Raw genomic sequence first — 18,102 nt, 5'->3', positions numbered from 1 at the left:
TCTCCAGGCAGGAATGCAGGAAAAGGCGGGGCTGAGGGGGCTGCAGCCCCGCGGCTTTTAGGATAGGTTGAATTCAACGGCTACAAATTAAACTAACTAACTAAATTAATGAATTAATAATTAATAAAACAGATCTGAACATTCTTAGGACCTATGTGAGCTTGTTTTGGAGTATTATGTTTATTTTATGCTTTATTAATATATCTGCAGTTGACACTGCATGTTTATTAAAGCAAGCTGAATTGCTTCCCTCGCCAACCGTTCGGCACTTTGAGGGCACGTCCAGAGTAAATGTGTGCAGAATTGTTGGCTAGTTCTGAGCCCCGAATCACCTAATATTGTTTTCTGAAGGTACAAATTCAACTAATGTAAAAATGTCCTACGTTATGAATATATTCATTTTTTTCCAGCCGCTTTATCTCCAGCTCAGTGTGCACTCAAGTGTTGAATCTTAGTGTGTAGCTTGACCAAGAGTGTGACCCAATTGGTTTCCACCCCTCACATCAACAATTAGCATAAATCTGCATCATACTGAGTGTGAGAGCAGAGTGAGCACTTATCCTATAAAAATATAATGAGAAAAGAAAAAGCACACCATTTTAAATGAGGCCACTCTGTACATCTTGTATGCTGCTATAATTTTTAGCCTCCATTTTCTCAAAACACCTTCCCACTTCCCTGTTTCCAGGGAAGAATGTAAATTAAAACGTTACGTTTATGTGTTTATTGCTTTCAACAGAGAAAAATAAAAGCTTTGTTTGATTCTACACGATTCTGTGTGTAAGAAAAATTCATTCATCATCAAATGAATATATAAACAATGGAATTAATGCTTTACCATTAGGGGGTAGGTAGGTGAATCGCTGGTATTGGCTCCTCTTCCTTTTGCCATTGCATATATAGAAGTTCACCTGAACTGGGCTGGATATTCTTTGGTTTCGGTAAGGTGGAATCTCCACAAGTAAGGTCGTCTGTTTGGGAAAAATGAAAAATAAAATAATTTTACATGCCAGATAAAAAAGAAACATTTTACATTTGAACTCCACTGACCTTAAAGGAGCACTATGACGAAAATGAATAATGTAGCCATCGCTACATCTGTTATAAACATGCCTACTCACATCCTACAATGGTGCCAGTCTTGAGAGTGACATTATTTGCTTTAAAGACTAGAAAACCACCTTCTGTGTCTTGAAGGTGGGAGGAACTGTTGAAAGACTACACGATGGTTGGCACAGTGTAGTGGGTAACACCTCAGCCCTTTGCACTGTAGACTGGGGTTCAATCCCCTGCCTGGGTAAGCACTCTACACTGTACCAATAAGAGTCCTTGGGCAAGACTCCTAACAATAGCTTTGCCTACCTTTGTAAAAATGATCAAATTGTAAGTCACTCTGGATAAGAGCATCTGTGAAATGCTGTAAATGTAAATATATGAAGATGGGTTATTTAAATGCTTTTACTGTTATCTGCTAGCTGGCTAATGCAGGAGGAAATCAGAAGCTGAAATATCATTGATGTATTTATTAGTCTCTATATCAATGCATCAGCTATATGGTGGGGGGTGGGGGGTGGGTTGGGGATTCCCAATGGTTGGACATCATAACATCTCAATACTCCATGTGCAATGCATGTAAAATATCCCAGTAGTGTAAAGATTTGTGTGCTCATTTATAATGTTTATATTATTAATTCATTACAATTCCCATGTGCAATATAATCAACACTTCATGTGCAATATTCCATGTGCAGTTTTGGTAAAATATACTTACAGTGTACATTTCTTTTTTTGCTTTTTTATTTATAATGTTTATATTGTTCATTTTTGTGAATAGAGTTCTGGTGAAGGATAGAGCTTTTTTATTTTTAGTATTACATATCGCTGTTGTCAGAAGAAAACCTCGTATCTTCAAAATGGTAACTTTACAGGATAAAGAAAAAACCTACTTCACTTTTAATGTAAGTCAATGGAACCAGACTTTTTTCCAAGTCATTGTGGGCCTCTTCTTTTGGTCCATTCATCATGAAATTTAAACATAATGTAAAGAGCCACAGGCACTATCAAAATATTTCAAAAACTGAAAAACGATAAAAATGGAGATACAAGATTTTCTTCCCACAACAGCGATATATTGACTATACAGTGACAAGTAACAAAGTGTAACCCTGTTATTTATTATTAGTAATATTAACAAGGCTAATTACTTTGTTAATCCTCTTCTTGTTACTCTTTTCTTGAATGCCTTGCTATCTCTTTGCTGCTGTAGCACTGTGACTTTCCCCACTGTGGGACTAACGAAGGATCATGTTATCTTATTTTATGTCAGGCATTAATTCATGTAATACTTTCTGTGAAGGAGCTTTCAGAGGCATTAAACTCTTCAGACATTTGGTTCCCATCACCTCCATTTAAACATGTTTGCGTGAATCGTGAATTCTGTCAAATCGATGACACTGAGGTATTTAATGCTGCTCTACAGAAAACTACATAAAACAACAAGTACCATATTGAATGCTAGTTTTAGGCCAGAATGGCCCTTTAAAACCTTGGCCACCAATGAACACTGACAATAATGTCTCTGCTATTCAGATTCACTCCGTCAGAGGGGTCCAGAACCAGCAGGTTCTGGTGATTGAGCAATAAGGGTAGATGAGTTTAGGCTGAGAAGGGCGAAGCAGCAGACGGTGTGATTTTTTCACCCTGAATGAAAGGACGTCCAGGGACTCCATCCAGACATTCTATTTCTCCCGCACTCCTCTCCTCTCTGTCTCCAGACGCTAGTGAACTTTTGACCGCGCACCGTCTCTGGCCACAACTACGGTATGAGTCCAGTGCGAAGAGAGTCTACAGACGAACCCTCCCTCTTCCCTCTCTCGCCTGAGATGAACCCCATGTGGCTGGGAGCAGACTGATGGAGGCGCTGAACAGTAGCCAGAGAGGAAGTCATCAGTCTTCTCGCAGTCTTCGGAGCCACATGCAGGTGAGCTCCCTGCCACTATTTATATTAGCGTGCCGGCGTGGCTGCCGAGCAAAGCCAGATAAAAAGCAAGCCGCTAGAAAGAATTTCATTTGTTAACTTAGTCCCCAGCTGCGTTCGCAGCCCTGAAGCTAACGATAGCTTTTACTATGGCTTTCCATATTTTAAAGACTGAAATTTCTATCCTGCATTTCTAAGTCTCCAAATAAGCAACCAAATTCTTCCTTGAGGACCAACAGTGGTGAAAGATTTCCTCTTCCATATCCACTAAAATCTGTGTGAATTTGAAAAACAATGGTTATTCTAATCCACTGAATAAACAGAATCAATGCAGTGGACTCTTTAGCTGAACTTTGGCCTAGTCTAGCTTTAGCTGAATGTTTTAACTTCAGTGAATTCATTTTAAGAGCTCATTCCTGTGAGTGCATATGTACTGTAAACTTGTGTCCAATAGACAAAATTATGATTCCTCTCAGTCACGGTCTCTAAAAAAGCTCTGACAAAACTCCTCTGAACTGACCTGCAGTGAGAACGGTGGTGGCAGTAAATTCATCCGCATTACGGGGCAAAGAAATGGTACAAAGATGTTACTAATAAGAATATAATGCCTGACTCACACTATCCTGGTCATCCTGGAGGCTGGCGGCATTTTTACTTCATTACTGAAGCTGAACTTTGTGGAAGACCAAGCTCACAGCTCAGTGACAAAACTATTAACAGGCAAACGGATGTTGGCTGTAAGGTAAGCAAAATTTACCAGGATTACTGTATTTGCTAAAATCATTTAAATATGACGTCTAATAATAAATACCATTCTTAGTTCATCTGCTCACACTTGGGATTAAAAACATAAGCTAGAAAAGACTGTAACATTTCATTAAAGTTCGCTGACCTCATATGAAACACAACGAGGCCTCATTAGCATCTAACGTTGCTCTGTCTAGCTAGTCTTAGCTTTAGCTGTAACTCATCCGAAGGGGCAGCTTCTGACACTACATCCTCCTCCTTATTAGACACTCAAGCCTTGAGAGACTAAACGATTTCCCTAGTTTGATTAAATGTAAATAAGATTTTCAGAATCTTCTTTTGTTCGCTTCATATTGGACATTATTCATATTGTCTGAGTTTGTAAACACTGCACTGTGACTGCACTGTGAACATCTTGTTTCAGATGTTCTCCTCTTTGTGTTGCTGAACTTTTTAGTCTGTTAGCAGAGACTAAAGTGTTAAGGATGCTAACAGGTAGTCTGAACTGAAAGTTTGACAGATGTAGCAACAGTAGAATCTTAGAATTGTAGTATTTCATGATACATTTGACATATTTGAAGATAGTGCTCCTTTCCTATATACAAATATTAACGTTCAGCTGGCTAACTCTGTAGAGAGTTTAACAAAGCTATGGCTAAAAGCAAACCTTGCTGTGCTCCCAGCCATTTACCCAATGCTAACTTTTTAAGGCCACTGTCCAAAAATTCAAAATCACTGTTTTTAATTAAGCACCACGCCAGTGCATCTGCAGTCAATGCGCAGCGGCACTCTGCAACTCCGAGTGCCATTCAATTTCTCCCAGCACATGACTCAGCATTTTGCCATCGCAGTGTTAAATTAAACCCAGAACCAGACAACAAAAAGCCTTAGCAGATCATGCACGGTTTGAGGTTTACACCATGAAAGGCAGCAATTCTAAAATCTTTAAGCTAAACAGACTCTGCTGAAAAAAATGGCATAAACCAGCATGCAGTCCGTGGTGGTCTAAGCTGGTTTGTGCTGGTTTATGCTGGTCTGGTGCTGGTTTAGCTGGTCACCCAGATTGGCCATGCTGGTGGACCAACATACCATTATCCAAACCACAACAAACACAACATATGAATGGTTTTGGTGGTGGTTTAGTGCTGGAGACAAACACTAATTATCTGACACCTCAGCTAACATTACTAGCCTAGTCTGTAGTTTCACTACTTGGCCTTTAGCTCAAAAACAGCAAGTCTGAGAAGAGTTAGTTACTTTATAATGATGTATCTTATTGTAGGGGCGTTCAAACTGTTTTCACAGGGTGGGATCATACCATGTCAAAACACCTGAAGGCCAAAATATTATTCACAAATGATTCAAAAAGTTTTCAAAATATGGAAAATATATCCTTGTAGAGCAATGAATAGAACTAAGTGTCTTGCTGGCGATCCATTCTGAGAATGTGGCAATGACCCCTTAGATGTGTATAAATCTGCCACCAGAGGAGTTATGATGCATGCATGTTCAGGCTGGTCAGCTTTCTGTGAGCTACCATGTTTCCTATCACTGCATTAAAGATGCATGAGGCTTCTTTTGCTGTTAGATTTCTTATGCAGCACAATTTGGATCTGTAAGCATTTACAACAAATTATTAAACTGTTTAAGAGAACAATAAAACATGACTAATGTATTAAGTATATTTCTATTCAAGTGTTTACATTTGCAAAAATATGATTTGTGGTACAAACTAAACAGAAATCTGTACATTTTTGAGAGGTCATGTTCTTCACATATCAAATAAACTCAGCAACAACATTAAGAAATCATTTATTAAATGAGCAAAACGATTCCAGTCATTCGGGAATCGTCAGTGCCAAATTATCCCACCCTAAGTAGTTGACAAGACAATAAGGTAATCTTTACTGGACCCACCCTCCTGTGTTAAGGGCAGTCGTGGGCTGGAGGTTAGGGACCCAGCCTTGTGACCGGAAGGTCGCCGGTTCCATCCTCTGAGCCGACAGTACGTGACTGAGGTGCCCTTGAGCAAGGCACCTGACCCCCAATTGCTCCCCAGGTGCTGCGGACAGGGCTGCCCACTGCTCTAGGCAAGTGTGCTCGCTGCCCCCTAGTGTGTGTGCATTCACTAGTGTGTATGTGGTGTTTCACTGCACGGATGGGTGAAGGTGAAATTTCCCCACTGTGGGACTAATAAGGGTCATTTATTTATTTATAAATGTAATAAACACTGTGCTCTTTATTTTTGCCAGACGTCCTTCTGAATGTCTTGGTTTTTTGGAATCTAGAGTATGAAGTGGAACCTACTCCACTGAATCAAACAGCCCTAATTATGCAATGCAGTGTGGCACAGCAAGTGTGCGGCAGCCTCTATTCTCTCCTGTTCAGTAGCCTGTAATGTAATGACAGTGAAATTCTTATTCGTCCAATGTAGACTTCCAGTGTTGCCTGCTGTCTTCTGTACCTGCAATAGTCCTGATTCTACAATTAACTCCCTCAAATTATGCTCCAGTCTTTTCTCTCAAACTCTGTCCTTTTCTATTTTTAAGTACTAAGTTCACTGACCTCATATGGACACATAAAGGATAAATACAGTAATATCCCGAGGTGAAAGTGAATGAGGCAATCGAGTGAAATGCCGTCAAGCAGTTGAGCAAGAGCTTGGCACGCTGCACAAGGCAACTCACGAGACACAGGGAAGCATGTGGTTTAGGGCGAGTTAGAGAGCAGTTCATATTAAATAAATATATAAATGCAGACAGCAGGGCAGGGAAGGGCAGAAATCAAAGAGACCCTTGTAAAAAAAATGTTTAACACATTAATACTCCATTCAAGCAGATGGTCCCCATTCACTCAGCGAGCGCTGAAACTGGGCGTGGAAGCCGTATAAAGTTATGAACCGCGAGGCGCTAGACAAAGACCGGCTTTCAGACGTTTGCCAGTTCAATGATATTTATTGTGCCAATAACTCAGAATATTCGTTTATCTTAGAAATCCAGTGGATGTTATATGGTGGCTAACAGTAGACTAATGTTAAAGGAATAGTTTGGAGAATTAGGTTTGGAACTTTGGAAATATAATTTTTTGCCATTTGTACACATATTTGGCATTTATTTGAGGTTACTTAAAGGAGCATTCCACCGAGTTTTCAAAATTTCTGTATAATTCAGTCGTTGAGATGTAAACAAAGTCATTCAGAGTGGTTTGGTGTGAAATGGTCCATTGTAGAGAAACTTATACTTACATTTCTTTACAGTGGTGGCGACAGGCACCAGGGGTCACCATGTCTACTGTGCAAATATAGCCATTTTATTTACTATCCAAAATGTAATAGCTTTCTTTGGAAGCTTATAGAGGTATTATGCCTGGTGCCCATCACCACAGCTCTGAGGATTTTGAATGGTTACGCATCCCTGAAGCGTCCATGGACTCCATCTCCTAGAATCCTCTGGGGATCATGTGCCTGCTGACCCTCCACAGCGCTCCAATCATCGTTCACTCTCACCCGAATACTAATGTGGTTCACTTGTTCTTTAAAGTAGTATAAAGGTACTATATTCAGATTAGGTTCTTAGCGAGGTGTTGCTTCTAATTGTGAGGACTACTGAGGCCCTTTTGTATTTTTGACCCATCTTGGATTCTTTGACTGTTTTTGAATTTGCTCTTTGGATCTGGTTGCCTGGTTTTGTTATATTTGTCTTTCTTTGTATTTGGATCTCTAATTTGTTCATCAACCCCCAGTTTTGCCAAAGTCTCTAACAATAAAGCCTCATTTTTTGGGTTTTACCACAAGTGTCTAACTGGTTTGGTTGCAAATTTCTCTGGAACAGCTCGTTTTACATCACATGTCTCTGAATTACTTTGTTTACATCGTATTGGTCTAAATACAGAGAAATTTAGGAAAATCAGTGGAGTTCCCCTTTGACAGCTTGATGCAGGGCTGTATGAGGCAGATACGTGAGGATTTAGGAATGCAGTTTGCAGTGATGCTACATTTTGTGCAAGGGGTAAAAATGTGTCAGTGTATTCTTTTAATGATATTTAGTCTCACTGTTAAAGGGCAATTCCACCAATTATACCAAATTTCTGCATAATTCAATCATTAAGCTGTAAACAAAGTCATTTACAGTGATCTGACGTGCAATGATCCATTCTAAAAAAAACAAGTCTGAATTGTTCACAGTGGTGGTGATAAGAACCAGATGTCTGAAGTCTCTGAAAGCTACTTCATAGTTGTTTCATAACAGCATTTTGGCCTAATTTTTTTTTCTTCAAAATATGTTTGTGGCAAAGCGGTAAAACAGGCAAAACAGTGCCCAAGAAAACATATTTTTTTCAAATTCACCACTATTTTATCATTATCAACATTATATACAAAATGTGTAGATTCACTGTTTTTGGATAGCAAATAAAATGGCTGTATTCGTGTTGTGACCTCTGGTTCCTTTCACCTCCACTCTAAAGAAATAGTTGGTAAATTTCTCTACAATGAACCACTTCTTTCCCAATCCCTGAATTATGCAGACATTTTGAAAAATTGGTGAAACTCCCCTTTAAGCGTACTGCAGTAGGGTTTGCTGCTTACTGCAACATGCTTAAAGGGGAATTTCAGTATTTTTCAAAATTTCAGCATGATTTAATCGCGACATCAGTTAAAGAGAGTGTGTTTTGTGAATGATGGGAAGCGTGGCTCAGTTTAACACAAGCTCAGGATTAAAAGATCAGAGCTCGTACTGCAGGTCCATTCTGTCAGATTCCCAGACGGAGACAAAAGACCAGCAGTTCATTCAAGCAAATTCCATGTTGCTTAGGGGAACACTGGCTAGGTACTGTCCATGTTTAGAATGGGCCTGTTCCAACAGACTAGAATTTAGGCCTGCAGGCAGACGCAGACAGACATATTTTAGTAGTGTGTGTGTGTGTGTCTATGTGCGTGTGTGTCTGTGTGTGTCTGTGTGTTTCTGTGTGTGTGTGTATGGGGAGCAGGTGTACCGCCTCACACACAGACACAGTCTAATCCCAAAGTGTAAACTGTGGTCTTTAAGCTTTGGGAGTATGAGTCAGTCACTGAGAGAGCAGGAGGGAGACAGTCATCGTCTTCTGTGAATAACGTTTGGCCATATTTTATGTTTTATTTTTTTCCAAATTTGTTAAATTCAGCAAAAATAAACAGTGATTGTGTATTAAAATGTGCAGAAGTGTGTCTCTGTAGAGGGTGTTCACTTATTTTCACTTAAAAAAATCAACAAATCAAGGAATTTCACCAAAGGCGCCCAAACGTCTGCATTAGACTGTATAGGGATTGTAATTTTGTAATTGTAAGGTTTCATTGACATTCAGTGCAGCTTTGCACAGAGCCCTGCTGGTGACATCCAGCATAAATAAAATTAATGTGTGGCCATGACTTAGTAAGGCGTGGAAATGAGATCCTAAAGAGAGACCACGACTTAGTAACGCATGAGAATGAGATAATTAAGCCTTAACCAGCTTAAAAGGGGATAATTTCGTTCCCATGCCACGACTTAATTATCTTGTTCCCACGCCTTACTAAATCATTGCCGCGCATTAGGATCTTGTCCCCACACCCATCTTACTAGTCGTGACAACAACTTAATCATTTCATTCCCATGCCTTTCTAAGTTGTGGTCACGCATTAGGATCTCGTTTCCATGCGCTAATATGGAGTGGCCACACATTATTTTTATTTGTACCGGATGTCACCAGCAGGGCTCCGTAGCTTTGAGACACTGAGAATCGAAGACTTCACTTTCAAAACAGCAGAACTTATATTTTAACAAATCATTGACTTGAGATACTTTTGGATACTTGGAAAAAAAAAGGTGATGTTTTAAATTAGCTGGGCAGTCGGCAGTATTTCTACAATTTCTACTTATTTTTGTCTATTATTTCTTACTAAATCATTTAAAGGTTTAACCTTTTAAACTCCTTGAGACCACCGGTGGTTTCAAAACACACTTCGTCATATTCTTCATAACTTTCATATTTCATAAGCTACATTCTAAAGGTGGGGGTCGTATGAGGCTGTAACTGTCTTCTTTCCAGTCAAATAGATGGGTGATGTAATTTTAACCCTTATTATAAAAGAAGCTGAACTCACAATTTTTTTATCTACTGAAAGTCGACCCATTTTTCCACAAATCTGGGCTATAAACTATAAACAGATGGCGTCTCTTCAGTGATCTGCTCTGTAAACATTATTTTTATAAAATAATACAAAGAGCGTCTAAGAGTTTTAGTTTTCAGCAGTAAATTGTAAGCATATAGCACTATGTGTGATCATAAAACACATGTTCTGTTAATTTGAGGGGAACATTTACAAAAAAAAAAAAAATAAAATAAAATAAAAATGTACATTTATTTCATGCAGTTACTGAATAATTTGCCTTATGATTTGGTCATGTAAATTCAGATGGAAAAACCAAAATATACCCTGGGGAATAAGAGGTTAAAAATCCTGTGAGCTTGGGGATAAAAATGGGGAAAGAAGAATTCTGATTCATCCTTTTGATTTGGACTGCAGAGAGAACTTCATCATGCTTTATAAAGATCATAACGCCCAAATTTTGATTACTTAGTTTAGAGCTGGAGATATGAGATTAATGTTGCTAAAAAAGAGCAGAAGTCATTAGTCACCGAAATCTTTTCTGTAATCACATTCCTCAAACTTCTCTCAACCCACAAACCACATCCAGATTTTCATTAAGGTCACACAGACTTGTTCATGTGGTTTAGGACACAGTATGATTCACTGTGAACTATAAAGTGGTGCTGTGTAGGTGTTGTGCCGAATTCTGATGCCTGCTTGCATACATGCACGTCACACAGGCATGGGAACTGCACAGACTGCATTCACAATTTCTCTTCTTTCTTTTTATAAATAACTGTTAATAACTATAACTGTTACATTTATAACTGTAATCCTGAATTGAACATATATGTTTATAAATATAAACAACAGAAATCTGTGGACTGCGTCATGTGTGTGGACCCTGTGGGGAAGTCAGAATTTGGCACAACACCTGTGATCTAAAATACCTGCCTGCTGCATTCAGCAACTCGGTGAAGTTCTGATGATGTTTATAGTTTATAGTCGGAATGTGTCCTAAATCACATCTACAAGTCTGCATGACATTCAAGAAGATCTGGATGAAGTTTCAGCAGATTGAGAGATGTTTTGGGGATCTATTCACAGAACAGATTTGGGTGACTACTGACTTGGACACCAAACATATCTTCACTTAACAACAAAAGCAGGTGGAAAATTGGATAAATTGGATTTCACTCCTTTAACAAATGACATATTGTGCAGCCTTAGTGTGTACATGCTTGTAACGTAGCATTCGTATATGCACTCTCAGAAATAAAGGTAGTAAACTCTCACTGGGGCAGTACCCCTCTTGTCACTGGGGTGGAACCCTCAAGGGTTCATCTCAGTACCTTTAGTCAGGGAACATAACTGAACCATAATCCACTGAAATGATATGTTCTAAGCTGTACTGACTCCACACACCCCGTCTCGTCTCCAGGACTTTATTTTACTGTTCTGTTTTAAAACATTCGGTTATGAAAAGGTACAAATACGAACTTTTCACTTGGAAAAACTGATTTAAGGTTCACAATCAGACCTTAAAACCACTGTTGTACCTTTGAGGGAACATTTACATTGTTTGTACCTTAATGAATGAAAAACGTACAGAACCTTTATTTCTAACAGTGTAATGTAGCGTTGTATATATTGTGGCTGGTCTACAGGTTGAATCCCATTACTGACTGATGCTTTAGCCTCTATTTGTCAGCACTGCATCCATGTAATTATGGACTGATAACTGTTTTAAAGTACTTAATGCATGCGTATATCATAACTCAATTTTATTGTTTTCTTTTTTGTATATTTTTGTATTTTGTTGTAGTTTTGGACACCATTCCAGCTGCCCTTTACATTGTGTGAACATTTCATTTTGAATGACCAATAAAATGGGCCTGAAAATTACTTGCAATAATGTCTCACCACTGTTTAGTACACTAAAATTAATGTTTCTTCCTTTTCCTATTAAGATATCATTTCAGACAGGAGGTTTTGTCATGACAGCGATAAAATGTACAATTATCAAAGCTCAAGTGAATGACTTACTGGTTTAAAGGCGTCCTTGTCAACTTTGGCTTCCATCTCCCATACATGATGACCATCTGAAAAAAGGAAGAGATATAACTCTTTATTGGTCATATTTAATAATAATAATAATAATAATAATAATAATAATACATTATACTTATATAGCGCTTTTCAAGAACTCAAAGACGCTTACAGAACAGTAAAGATAGACATGAGAACATGAAGCACAGTCATAACATCACAAGCAAAACATAGCAGGACTTGGCAAAGGGCTGGTTTAGGATTGAGAACAGTTATAAGCAACAGAAAAGAGATAAGTTTTAAGTTTAGATTTAAAAGTGGAGACAGAGTTGGCCTGTTGAATATGTGAGCGAAGAGAGTTCCAGAGTCGGGGAGCCAGCCTAGAGAAAGCACGATCACCGCACCCATGAAGTTTGGAAGGTGGGACAGTGAGTAAACCAGCAGAGGAAGACCTGAGAGTGCGAGTTGGTTTGTAGGGAAGTAGATCAGAGAGGTAAGAAGGAGCAGGGTTATGTAGAGCTCTGTATGTGAGGAGAAGAATTTTGAATTGTGTGCGGTATTTTACAGGAAGCCAGTGGAGATGTTGCAGGATGGGTGTAATATGCTCATGTGCACGGGTGCGGGTGAGGAGGCGAGCAGCAGAGTTCTGCACCATCTGGAGTTTGCATAAATGGGAGGAGTTAATACCAGCAAGTAGAGAGAGTTACAATAGTCCAGGCGACTAGAAATGAATGCATGAATAAGGGTTTCTGCAGCAGACTGAGAGAGTGACGATCGAATTTCTGCAATGTTACGGAGATGGAAAAAAGAGGTTTTAACTGCAGAGTTGATGTGTGCACTGAATGAGAGAGTTGAGTCAAAGAGAACGCCCAGATTTCGTACCAGAGGGGAAGGGGACAGAGTTACACTGTCGATGGAAAGAGAGAAAGAAGAAGTTTTAGAGAGTTGATTTGGATCCTACAAGAATAAGTTCTGTTTTGTCACTATTTAACATGAGAAAGTTGTGCTTCATCCATGTTTTCATTTCTGTTATGCAGTTTTGAAGCTGGGTGAGGGATGGATTTTTAATAGATTGAGTGCTAATGTAAATCTGTGTGTCATCCGCATAACAGTGAAAGTTCAGCTTGAAACTACGTATTATGTGGCCAAGAGGAAGCATGTACACAATAAACAAAAGAGGTCCAAGGACTGAGCCTTGGGGGACCCCCTGAGTAACCACAGACGTGTGAGAAGTATGGCCACCGAGGGTGACAAACTGGTTTCTGTCAGTCAGATATGACTTAAACCACTCCAGGACAGTGCCCCTAATGCCCAGATCACGCAGCCTTGATAGGAGGATTGAGTGGCTCACTGTATCAAAGGCTGCACTCAAGTCAAGAAGTAGAAGGATGCTAAGGGCACCAGTATCGGCAGACACCAGGAGATCATTAGTGACCGTTATTAAGGCAGTTTCTGTGCTATGAGAGGGACGAAATCCGGACTGGAATGGTTCAAAGAGGCAGTTAGCTGATAAGTAATACTGAAGTTGGCTAGCCACAGTTCGTTCAAGTACTTTGGACAGGAAAGGGAGGTTAGAAATGGGGCGGTAGTTACTGAGTTCCTGAGTACCTGTCCATAGAGAAGCGAGTTATTGACAAGAATTGTGAGATGAGGGACCAGGGCAGAAAGACAAGCTTTAGTTAAGGTTGTTGGGAGGGGATCAAGAGAACAAGTTGTAGTTTTAGAAGTAGTTATGGTGTTTATAATGGAAGAAGAATCAACAGTGTTAAAGGTAGAGCGATTAGAGGAGGGGGGGCTGGGGCTTCTGGAATGGACAGATTTTAGATTCAGAAAGAGTGTAGATTATGTATGTGATGTAGAAATTAGGGCCAAACAATTTAAATAATCTATCACAATTCATCACATTATCTTGTGTAGTTAATTATGATTAATCCTACATCTTATATGCTCAAATTAGACACCACCAAAATATTCTGTTCCACTTAAAAGCACTGCACTTTATCATAGCTGTATGAGCGGTTAAAACAACCTTTATCAGATTGTATTTATTACTTTCAATAATGCAATGACACTATTTTCATTGTGTGAATGCCTGGTTCCACAGAGTAAATGTGATTTTCATCACCGAGAGCAGCCGTGTCTGCTGAAGGTGCTTAAAGTATCACTTTAAAAGTCATTTAAAAGAACGAGAGGCCTACAATCTCAGATTCCAGCCTGCGCTACATTGGTTTGAAGGGTCAAACTAGGAGAATGGGTAACACTTTATTCTGAGTGGTCCTTTGTAGATGATTAATAGACTCTTAACAGATTATCAGTAACACATCAACAACATATCAGTGAAGTAGCAGTAGTGAAGCACCTGAATGCATTTAAGTAAATATATTGTAGATGTTCTGTTGATACATTACTTACATTAAGTAGATGTGTTGTTATTATGTTACTTCCATTACGCAAAACCTAATCTTACCAACCTTACCCAAAACCTAACCCTAACCCTGGCCCTAATCCTAACCCTAACTTTAACCTCAACCCAAAACCTAATCCTAACCCTAACCCTGGCCCTAATCCTAATCATAACCTTAGCCTCAACACCAAAACCTAATCCTAACTCTAACCCTGGCCCTAACCCTAACCCTAACCCTAACCTTAACCTCAACCCAAAACCTAATCCTAACCCTAACCCTGGCCCTAATCTTAACCTTAACCTTAATCTCAACCCAAAACCTAATCCTAACCCTAACCCTGGCCCTAATCTTAATCTTAACCTTAATCTCAACCCAAAACCTAATCCTAACCCTGGCCCTAACCTTAACCTCAACCCAAAACCTAATCCTAACCCTAACCCTGGCCCTAATCCTAACCCTAACCTCAACCCAAAACCTAATCCTAACCCTAACCCTGGCCCTAATCTTAACCTTAACCTTAATCTCAACCCAAAACCTAATCCTAACCCTAACCCTGGCCCTAATCCTAACCTTAACCTTAACCTTAACCTCAACCCAAAACCTAATCCTAACCCTAACCCTGGCCTTAATCCTAACCATAACCTTAACCTCAACCCAAAACCTAATCCTAACCCTAACCCTGGCCTTAATCCTAACCATAACCTTAACCTAATCCTAACCCTTATATGTGTTTGACATGTTACTGAGTCCGTTGAGTGTTTGTTTCATCTAAAAAGGTCCACTCAAAATAAAGTGGCACTGGAAAATGCATTGACATCCTTAATAGAAACAAATGTAAACAATTTCATAACGGTTCTCTTCAGTGACCAAAACTCAGATGAAGGAGACTATCAAGAGGTTTATTTATTTCCTACTGGCACTGTTGGATTATGGGTTTGCCTTACTAAGCCAAAACTTGACCTTCACATAACTCTGTGGCTCTGGGAGTCTGTCTGCACCAGCGGGCTGATTTTCCTCTCAAAATGTTCACCAAATCATCACATGGCTCTGGGTTCACGGAAAGCATTCACCAGCCCATCACTGCCCCCCCCGTACCCTCCTGCCTGACCATGCGGTTAGTGGTCCCAGACCTCAGCCCTGAGCTTGCATCATAGCCTGTCTGAGTCTTGCACAGCTGGGCTGCGAGAGAAGCTGATGCAACCCTAACGAGCTGAGCAGAGCCAAGAGTGCGTGTGACGTGCCTCGGCTATAGCGGGACAAGAACCTTACATCATCCCAGAACGCATGACAAACAGTGTCTGAGGAGCGCAGTAAAACGCGATGAACTCCACGTCCATGATGGCCTCCATCTCTAAAAAATAAAGGTGCCAAATACGGTTCTTTGGAGCGATGCCATAGAAGAGCCACTTTTGGCTTACTAAAGAAACGTGTTGTGCCTCTTTTGGAGGTCCGCTAGTGTAGCACTATACATTTAAATATACACCAATCAGGCATAACATTATGACCACCTCCTTGTTTCTACGCTCATTGTCCATTTTATCAGCTCCACTTACTATATAGGTGCACTTTGTAGTTCTACAGTTACAGACTGTAGTCCATCTGTTTCTCTGATACTTTGTTAGCCCCCTTTTACTCTGTTCTTCAGTGGTCAGGACCCCTATGGACCCTCACAGAGCAGGTACTATTTGGGTGGTGGATCATTCTCAGCACTATGGTAACACTGGTGTGTTAGTGTGTGTTGTGCTGGTCTGAGTGGATCAGACACAGCAGTGCTGCTGGAGTTTAACACTGTGTCCACTCACTGTCCGCTCTATTAGACCCTCCTATCTTGTCAGTCCACCTTGTAGATGTAAAGTCAGAGACGATAGCTCATCCGCTGCTGCACAGTTTGTGTTGGTCATCCTCTAGTCCTTCATCAGTGGTCACAGGACGCTGCCCACAGGACGCTGTTGGCTGGATATTTTTGTTTGGTGGACTATTCTCAGTCCAGCAGTGACACTGAGGTGTTTAAAAACTCCAGCAGCACTGCTGTGTCTGATCCACTCAGACCAGCACAACACACACTAACACACCACCACCACATCAGTGTTACTGCAGTGCTGAGAATGATCCACCACCCAAATAGTACCTGCTCTGTGAGGGTCCATGGGGGTCCTGACCACTAAAGAACAGGGTAAAAGAGGGCTAACAAAGTATGCAGAGAAACAGATGGACTACAGTCTGTAACTGTAGAACTACAAAGTGCACCTATATAGTAAGTGGAGCTGATAAAATGGACAATGAGAGTAGAAACAAGTAAGTGGTCATAATGTTATGCCTGATCTGTGTATTTACATGGAAATGATTGATTTACAAACCAGAACTGACCTTTCGTCTTTGTAGGTGAGCAAGCAAGTCAACATTTATAGTACTACTTTTTTGTTTTTCAATGCTGTTTGTTTATTGTGTGAGTTGTACAGAATTGTTTAATATGAAGAAAGCTGCATTTGTTTGTTTTATCTCAGCATGGTCATCTTCACCCCTCATTGCTCACTAGCGGCTCAACACAAGTCACAATGTCACAATATTTCACACACGGAGAGACGACAGTGTCATAGTTAATGTCATTACAGAGTTAGAGGGAGACAATTATATTCTATTTCATCATAGTGTAAAAAATAACCAAGTCGATTTCTACCCCGCATCGGAATGACCACTAGGGGGCCTGCAGAAAGAGACAGTCATGTATAATTTCACCCAGCCAGCTAGCGCTCTCTCTATCATGCTATGCTACTAGACCTGGAGGGTGAAAGCTAGCATATGCTTCTTCTGTGACATATAAAGCTTCACTGCATCTAATCAAACTGCCACTAATGGTCACTTAATAAACTCATTGCTATCCTGGACAATACATCATACCTCCTCCATGACCTACTGGTCAGACAGCAGAGCACCTTCAGCAACAGGCTTATTCAGCTCTGCTGTAGTGAGGAACAGTACAGGACATTGTTTGTACCAACAGTGATCGCACTGTACAGCAGCTCATCACTGTGCCGGGACATTACTGTATACTGAGCTACTGACAGGACAGGGTCACTGAGAACCAACTGGACATTATATATCTCTACTTTTTACTATGCACTGCCATATTGTTTATACAATATTTTTGCTCTTTACTGTACTTTGTGCTGCTGTAATAGATGGAGGAGAAGATTAACCGTCAGCTAACAGATTGCCATGCTGGCTAGCTTCACTCTGAGTGATGGGGAGTGGAAGGAAGGTCATTCTACCCACCCAGAGACCTTAAAGATAAGGTCAACACTAGATGACCGTACCACTCAGGAGCCCAGAAGACCTTGAAGTTTATAAAATCTACACATAATGTAAAAATTCTGTACCGCATAAAGTTTTGTGATGCAAGTCTGGCTTAAAACTCACTCGCTCACATTTAGCAGCCTGAAGATCCTCCACAAGGGGGCGCTTTCAGCACTCGTGTAGCTTTTACTGCTTTGTAATGATGCTGTGCTCTCTTAGAACCATGCACCCAAGCCAAGAACCATTTATGGACTTTTATTTTAAGAGCGTATGGAGGGAAGATCTCACTTCAGTCCTTTTCAAACTGGAGGCCATTTGTCATCCTCATTAAAGCATTTTATTTACCTCTTCTGTGCTGGAAGTTCCCACAACACAGGCTTTCCCAGACAAATGCTGAGGGACAAAAAAGCACGTTAGAACCTCGTTTGCTATTTTTATCTGAAAGATCACAGCTGAGACGTTTTGACTCAGGGAAAAAAGCTCATAAAGCACCGCTGTGTCAGAGAATGAGGGAGAAAGAATGA

At 40.2% G+C, this 18,102-nt stretch overlaps 1 protein-coding gene across 4 annotated transcripts in view; it reads right to left on the bottom strand.

Annotated features, from left to right (window-relative positions):
- nfatc1 (nuclear factor of activated T cells 1) overlaps positions 1–18,102 on the bottom strand; it is a 108,707-nt gene that overhangs the window by 30,026 nt on the left and 60,579 nt on the right. For all 4 annotated transcript variants that reach the window (XM_036567614.1, XM_036567615.1, XM_036567613.1 and 1 more), the window contains 2 exons: positions 11,877–11,932; positions 839–971 (listed from right to left, as the gene is read on the bottom strand). In XM_036567614.1, the coding sequence (XP_036423507.1) occupies positions 839–971; positions 11,877–11,932 (189 nt within the window). The remainder of the gene's footprint in view (positions 1–838; positions 972–11,876; positions 11,933–18,102) is intronic.

Source organism: Colossoma macropomum, unplaced genomic scaffold (genome assembly GCF_904425465.1).
Source record: "Colossoma macropomum unplaced genomic scaffold, Colossoma_macropomum, whole genome shotgun sequence".
In the NCBI taxonomy this organism is placed as follows: domain Eukaryota; kingdom Metazoa; phylum Chordata; class Actinopteri; order Characiformes; family Serrasalmidae; genus Colossoma; species Colossoma macropomum.
Note: the sequence above shows the minus strand (reverse complement) of the source record. Positions and strands in the feature narration are given on the sequence as shown.